The following is an 8,431-nucleotide window of genomic DNA, read 5'->3' on the forward strand; positions in this document are numbered from 1 at the left end:
TAGATACGTAGCAAAGTTCTTGTCTAGCCCACCAAGGTGGCGATGCGCCCTGTATTGCCAGAGGAGTCCAAGGAACAAAGTTAGGGCACCCTGTGGTTGTTGGGCCTCTTCTGTCCTCTGGGGCATGGAATTGTCAGTAGCCCCAAAGCTCTTCAAGATCTCAGTTGTTGATACTTCGTCTAGACTGAGGTTTATAATCATTTTCAGACAGAGCGCGCCTTGCGCCTTGTCGTCGATCGGCAGACTAGCCTTGATGAGCTCAAGAAGTTCATGAAATAAGATGATTAGTAATTCATAGGTCTAAACAACCTCTATCCTCGGATGAAGAAGCGTGCGGCCGTTATGTGAGTAACAAGTTAATCGTCTGACTTTATTCTCACCAGTTATCCTGGGCACGCCATGAATTCAGACAGAACTCCTGCAAGGTATCTAGCGTAGGAGTCTCGATCATGTTGCTAGCAAGAGCCTATGGGAGGGATAACCTAAGAACTCTCATCCTAACCAAAATCGAAGTCAAAATGCTTCTAGATCAAATTTGTTATCGTCTGACCTTTCACTCATAGGGGAGCAGACACTATGGATTCCCTTCACAAGAGAGCTTTCCAAGACTGTGTAGAACCCTTGGTGGGTTGCCACCAATGGTTTTCCAAACAGGCAGAGCTATTCTCGTACCTTTAGAGCTACGCTCCGAAAGTTCAACATCATCGGAGCGAGGCTCTGGCGATTTAACCACCATTAGGGTGCCCTGAAATTTGCATTAGCTATTAGAGCTCGACTCTTAAATCTGCGTTTTATCAGAGTTGTTGCTCTGACGAACTAATTGTCGTCAGGGTGATGCACTGGCATCTATGTCCCCACCAAAGGTGCTCTGTTGGTTGTGAAACTGTCAGAAGTCTTTTGGGCCAAGTTCAATCAAAGCGAACGACGGCACGTGACGCCCCAGGGCCGGGCTTGAATAGATTGAACTGGTCTAAGCCCGTTCCAAGCAACCGGGAGCTCGAAGAGTCACCAGGTCTAGTTGAAACAAGTCAATGTTGGTCAAAGGAGCACCAAGAGACGTGCCAGTTGTGTGTGACGTCAGTGGTTGCCATGCATGCCCATTAACCTCCTTGATCTTCGCACTGTCATGGGATGTTTCGAAGAAATAGTGGGACACATGGCAAACAATCGGTGACAGACGCTTCAATGTCTTTGGACATGGATAACAAAGAGGGGATTTTTACCTTTTACCGCGCTCCATTGCTCTTGCATGGGTCTTCCTCACACTGCATTAGCAAGCTTCAAGATTTTAGCTTCCACCAAATCCCGCGCTCTCGCCACCAACTCTTGCTCTGCTCGGCTGCGCCGCAGCAAGGGCAAGGAGCAATTTGAGTTCCAGATCAAGGAGCCGCTTTGGGACTACAAGGAGGAAGTTATCCCGTGGGAGACACTCGACCTTCTGGACTTCATGGCGTCGAACTTCAAGGAGTCCACCATGAGCATCCACGATCTTGACCTCCATTAGGCTTCTGCCGCTGGCGATTTTCGCCCTACGGCACTCTACACGAGGAATTACTGCTTCGGCACCTCGCCCCGACGAGGCGGCTTCTCCACCGCCGCCGCCGTCCGTGACCATTCTTAGCTCGTGCACAACTTGCGGGGGCTGCCCTTCTTCAACGTGTTGGAGCTGCACAATCTCAACCTCAGCTCGATCCTCCATGTGGCGATCTTCATCACGTCTTGCAAGTGCCTTATCAGCATCCGCCCCCACTTCAACTTTTGGTGCGCCTACATGAAGCCGCAGCCCCAAGTGGACAAGACGAACGTTTGTGATGGCACTATCTTCCAGATCCGGTTGGATCTAGGGAACAAGACAGACATCAAGATAGAGTATTTTGGAGTATACTGTGAACAAGTCGGTGAAGAATTGGCGGGGTTCTACATCGCCAACGGGACTCCAAGTCTGCCAGAGTTCACCATGACTCCTTCGGAGCCAAGGGACTGCTTGCCGAGAAGCCAACGACCAAGGTACTCAAGATCAAGCGGCTAAAAGAGGGAGTGACCGTGTATACACTCCTAATGACATTTCTGCGTCGCCGAATCCGGGCCCTAAGGGTCAGGTACGACTACATACCAAAATATCCTAGTTAGGCAGACCCTAATACAATGATCAGCACTCCTACGAACAAGGAGGCCATCAAAGCTAGGATCGCTAACTTCCTGGAGATCCCCAAGGAGGACCACGGCCACCTCTACTAGCTCGGCGAGGGACATCATGGGTTCAGCAGAGCCAATCCACCGCACACACAAGTATTTTGATTGATTTTTGCTTCCTTCATCAAACTCTGACTTGGTTTTTACTCCCTTGGGCTTTCGAAGGTCTTGCCTCTGACCCTCCACTGCCGACTCGTGCTATGTTGCACCACCCCGGTCATGCATCAAGCTATGCTGGTGTCGGTGGCGGTGAAGCCGAGTGCAACAATGATGCTAGGAAGGTGGCGTCATGAATAGTCTTCGAGGAAAACTACCGCTAGCGCGGCTGGCGAAGGGAAGGCGGCCCCTCCTATCAATGCGCACAAGAGGAAGCCTACTGTGGGATCTGCATCGAGGAACCCATGGAGGCTGTCCCCATCCGCCAAGCGTCCTTGCAAAGCCACTCTACAGCGCCCGGAGGTGAGCCTGCGGGCTGTGCCAGGCCGACAAAGCCCTCCTCCACTCTGAAAAGGAGGTAGAGGTTGGGCTTTAACCCGCCCAAGGCATCGCGTAAGTACCTTGCCTCTTGTTTGATATTTTATGTATTAATCGTGAATGACTAACACTTATTCTGCTCTGACAGCCTGGAAGAAGAGGAAACCGCTACGTGGAGCGGCAGCATTGTGGCCGGGGAGCACTTGCAGACCAAGCTGCTGCCTCAAAGAGTTTAACTTTGATCATAGCCCTCTATCACACAAACTGATCATAATTTTCTTCTTGGCACATCTACCTCGAAGAATTTAACTTTGAAATCACACTTGTTTGCCTCAATCACATCACATTGCAGTGTATATTTTTTAAACTTTATTACATATTGAAAGCACGTAAGGAATGCATGGATTATGCCCCCACAAATTTGACACCTCACGAAACAGTCAAGGTACTGTATCAGAAATAATGTTTGTTAGTTCAATCGGTACTGGGCCATTTTAGTTTCCAGACTTCAACATAAGCTGTTTGATAATACGATACTACTTCCATTAATCAAAAAACTTATATATGGTTTTTTAGCAAGCTAATTCATGATTCCATCACTAACTATTTGCAAAAATGAACTACATTATGAAATCCTACCTTCCCACCAGCTCCCCCTGATGGCTGATGGATCATAATTCTCGCATTTGGCATGCAAAATCTCTTTCCCTTTGTCCCAGCAGCTAACAAAAATGCACCCATGGAAGCCGCCAATCCAAAGCAAACAGTTGAGATATCAGCCTTGCAAAATTTCATGGCATCATAAATCCCCATTCCTGGTAATTGATGTGGCAGAAGTTATACTAGAGCATACAACATCAATTAGAAAAGACAGAAATTTGGGAAATGGTTACAGAAGTTATCAGCGAGTTGTAATTTCAGTCGGTTTAACTGTTAAGGCAGGCTAAGACACTCTAACGTCATACAAAAGGAAGGCCAAGAAACTTTGAACTAGAAAAAAAAAATCCATGTACAAAAGGTAGGCTAAGACAATCTGAACTTAACAGATAAAGAAAGCTCACTGAGCTAGCAAGATTTCGATCAAATAAGTCGAAACGGTTAGCTTCAAGGAACCGTGCGGAGACGCTGAGCTTTCTAAAAACAGCCTAAAAGTTGTGATGCTGTTCAGCAACTGCACTTGACATTCTGGTAAACAAGTCATGTGCTCTGATGTTTCAGGACATGCTTTAAATGTATTGGCATCTTGGCACCTCTGCAGCTAGTGATGGCCACTTCGACGAGGCCTTGGAGACATCCTCGAGCCAGCGCCAAAGTACGCCCAATAGAGACCATCAGCTGGCGGTGATCACGCCATGTACTACTATGGCAGAACCTGTGTGTACTGACTGATTGGTTGTTTCTGTACTTGAATTTCCTGGGAGCAAAAGGAAGGATAGTCAAAGGATGATGCATCCAGCAATAAATGTGGGCCATCAGCCACTTGCAAGACATGCAGGATTTGGTGGATGCTGACATCAGCTGACTGACGGATGAATCGGAAGGGGGAAGGGGCAGCGATGATGCAAATTGCAATGTATGTTTACTCACAAATAGGGAAAGAGTTGATCGATAAGATTATTTCTTTATCCGCAAGTTGGTGCCCATGAAAGAAATGGTCAGCTGGGTCAATGGAGTTGATAAAAATATCCTGAGTTGATACAGGTGTATTGACACCATGGCTTGGATGTTGCCAATTTGCCACGATAGAGAGGTGGCAGGAGCTTGTGTTACTGCTACGTGAGAGACTAAATGACTTGGTGATGAGAAAACCATAGTGATGCAAACAGCCATTGTTATTAATTATTAAGTAGAGTACAAACCTAAGACAACTATAACATAACCATTACAAGAAAACTGAATAAAACATCTATGACTAAGTCGACTTCTTCCGTAGCAGCGCCTTCAAGAAGGGTACACGTCCTTGCACCGTCGTCGCCACATCTGACATTATCAGGACAAGGAGGCAACGCCTTCAACAAAGTAACGACGCAAGTTCATCGCTGTTGAGCCCAACCAGTAAAGGCCAGAACAAGAGTTTTCACCCCGGATATGAAGCGGTGTTTCAACCAGCATCTTGATGACGGGTCTCTTGACAGTCACCCTTGCCAGTACTCCACTGCATACGGCATAGTTGCGCTAGCTGATGGGTGGGACGTCTTCCCACCAAAAAAGACAGCCCCTGCCGTCGGGGGGCACCCATGCCGCGGCGCTAATCTGACCACTGTCACGCCACAACGTCGTGAACTGACGTGTAACATCCACCACATTTCCGGGACCGCTGCCCCGGCATCCTCCATATGTATAGAGGCAGATGTCGTCGAGCATGATGTCGATGGGGGAGCGTTGTTGCACTCCGTCCCCATCAACAAACGGAAACCTTGTCGAGCAGACGACAAGTCTCCGCCCTCGGGCCGGACGTCCATCCCAAGGACACCGACACACCACCGTTGAAAGCCATCGACTGCGGGATCAAACACCTTGCAAGTCAACAACAACGAATTGTCCTTCACCGATGTCATGGCCTAGCCACATGCCGCCAACACCAGCACATATGTGCATTCTCGCAACCAACTTGAAGCTATGCCCGGGCACATCGTTCCACCACCCTCCTTGTAGGGGTCGTTGCCCTAGTCTCCCCGTCATGTACCTCGGCCACAGTGTCGCACCCCGGCCGCCGCTGGAGGACGCACAACAGCCATTGCACAAGGCCGCCACTGTCGCAATCTTGTTTTTATGTGATGCGCCGCCGTGCTCCTGCGACGACGATGACCACAAGATGGTCCGTTCCACCACACCTACACCACATGATTGGACCTCCAAAGGTAATAATTATAGGTGATGGTGATGCTCTTGTCCCATTACTGGACATGGATTGCTCGCATGATATTAATGCCCCTCTTGCTATGTCGCATGATATTATGCCTTTTACATGCTTTGATTTGCCACCCGTTCATGATGAGTGTGATCATAAGTATGTGATGACTAGTAGTTGTGAAGCTCTTGTGATAATTTCATATGTGATATCATATTTGCAACTCCACAATCCTTGTCATATGCTATGAATGAGATTTCCGATATCAAATCTTTGAGCTCATTTAGTAGTGACTATGTCATTTCCATTAAAATGAACTTGATATGTGAATATGGCATAAGATGACAAATTCTTGGTTAGTGGTATTTGCATATGTTGTGCTGATATTGCCATGCTCCCTTTACATAATTTGCGCAATTCTTCACATATCCCATACCATGACCGCCTTGCTTTGAATATGCAGTTTTGATGTTGTTCAATTTCTCCATATAGCACTTGTCTTGATTGCAACCATGCTTATACTATTGCTCATGAGGAAGCCCCCATAGTTTCCTCATACATGTTAGGAGATTTGATTCATCCTATGCATTGCATGCTCCCCATATTTGTGTGCACAATATGCTTGACTTTGATATGAATGATACAAACATTAATATTGATGCACCATATACTTGCTACCCTTTGCGTCCAATCATGTTAAGCATAATAACTATCATTGCATGCAAAGAGAAAATATGCACCTTTGGGGGGCCAAATGACAACAATCTTTTTAATTTAAGGCTCTTATTTCCTTCCTTCGGTAAATATGCTACAGCAGGGGGGCAGCGGCCCCTCAGCATTGCACATAGCTCCGACACTGCTCTAGCATGCATGATGGATGATGTGTACATAGACCACGTGCACACATTGTTTCTTTTTCAATGTTGTGTAGGTACAACACTTCCTCATCAACATCGCAAGCGCACGAGTTGAAAAAAAGAGGTCTAGAGAGCAACCAAGTTGTGCGTCACCATGGAGTGCTTATTCTCCACCATTTCTCTTCACGCAAGGATTTCACGCACCTCTTCTGTTATTGTCCAATACATATCTTGTGCTCATTTACCATGTTCACATGGCATGCTTTGATCATTTTCATTTCGTTGCCATGCCTTTGTGACCCATGATTTGCATTATACATGATATACCCCTCTATTGCTTGTATGTGTATTTGCAAGCTTGGTGGAGATATTACTTGTTATTACCATGTCCCATCCTTCATCCATGCTATTGATATTGATTGTATTGGGAGAGTCGTGTTGACCAACTGTTCTTTTCATAGGACATCTCGCCAATATGATGACAATGATTTTGCCATGATTTGCTTTAGAGCTTGTGATATGTCAAGTGCATTACTTATGCCCACTATTTGCTCACATGACATGATTAATACTTGCTCTTTTCATGCGGTCGATGGCACCTATTTCCATGCTTTGGACATGATTGCTATCGAAAGTTGTCATATGTCCCTTTTAGTTATCTCTATCCTGTTTCTATGTATTGAGTGCAACCATGCTATTAATCTTGCATATGAGAATGCCCCCATAGCATTCTCACATATAATTGGAGCTTTTGACACTTTTCATGTGAAGCATGCTCGTTGTCCTTCTTTGCACAATATACCTAGTGCCATAAATATAAACATTGTTGCATCAAATTATTCATGCACTTTCGATCCTAATGGTTGTGTGCAAGAGAAGCGACACATCATGATGGATGATGTGTTTATCTACCATGCGCATACGTTCTTTGCTTTGTTGTGTGCATGTGTAGGAAAGTTGGAACACTCGACAACTCCTACTCACCATGAGGTGACCATCGAAGCTCTTGAGAGCGGGCCACATACACTCTCCACCGACACGCTTCTACAACATATTTGCTTGTGCATCGACATTGGGAAGAACGTACAAGGACAAGCATTCAAGGTGACATCCTTCTCTTTCAAGAATCCCAAAACATTGAGCATGGCTATTGTGGATCATACTACATGTGTTGTTTGTACCATGACAAATATTGGTCATCTTCGTCCACATTGCTTGCACACATGATAGCAATTTTTGCTCTGATTTGTCATTGCCACTTCTCCATGTTTCTTGATATATATACCTTGTGTATTGCATCAAACTTATTGATTCCATGCACTTACCATATGTTTGATTGCAACAAATGTCTTTTTCTCTCACATGCTATGCACTCTTGATTGCCACTCCCCTTGATCTATATTAATTATGGTTGTGCTAAATCAACTACAAGTTTGTACTAAATCAACAACAATGAATATGGACCGGAGGGAGTACATGATTCACTTGGTTGCCTCGCGTATGTTGAACAATTGCTCTTTCATTTGTGTTAAGTGTAACAGTACTTTCACCACACACTATGCACATTATGCTTGGATTATCTTGCACTTGAGATTGCCTATTGCACATACTCTCATGCACTTGATGACCCTCTCATTGCCACTCCCCATGCTCTTACCAATTTATAAAAGGTGAATCATCTCCATTACTCATGTCCACTTGTACCCTTCAAGGATGGTATGCTACTTGACCCCTCTCTCATGTGCATACATAGGTGTGAGCGGAGCTACACATTCATCAAGGAGTCGTCCAAGCTCAAGAGGACATGTACACCATCATCGAGGTTGACCACATCGAGGGAGCCGGTGAGCCTCGCCAAGCACAAGAGGAATGAGAAGGCTACACGGAAGGAGGCTGGCAGCTGGAAGAAGAAGAAGTGCCCAGGCGACCCTGTGCGCACGGCCTCCCCGGACCCCGTGCGCACGAGCTATCCAGAGCCTCTCTGGACACCTCGTGCGCACGGCCCCTTGGACCCCGTGCACATGGGCCCTCGCCGTAGCTGTTGTCTACCCCGTGC

The 8,431-nt window shown here is 46.4% G+C and overlaps 1 protein-coding gene across 1 annotated transcript in view; it reads right to left on the reverse strand.

Annotated features, from left to right (window-relative positions):
* Positions 1 to 8,431, reverse strand: part of LOC119276039 (ATP-dependent Clp protease proteolytic subunit 3, chloroplastic-like) — a 30,713-nt gene that overhangs the window by 5,071 nt on the left and 17,211 nt on the right. Inside the window, exon 3 of the mRNA XM_037556993.1 lies at positions 3,307 to 3,482. Coding sequence (XP_037412890.1) covers positions 3,307 to 3,482 — 176 coding nt within the window. The remainder of the gene's footprint in view (positions 1 to 3,306; positions 3,483 to 8,431) is intronic.

Source organism: Triticum dicoccoides, chromosome 3B (genome assembly GCF_002162155.2).
Source record: "Triticum dicoccoides isolate Atlit2015 ecotype Zavitan chromosome 3B, WEW_v2.0, whole genome shotgun sequence".
NCBI classification, from domain to species: domain Eukaryota; kingdom Viridiplantae; phylum Streptophyta; class Magnoliopsida; order Poales; family Poaceae; genus Triticum; species Triticum dicoccoides.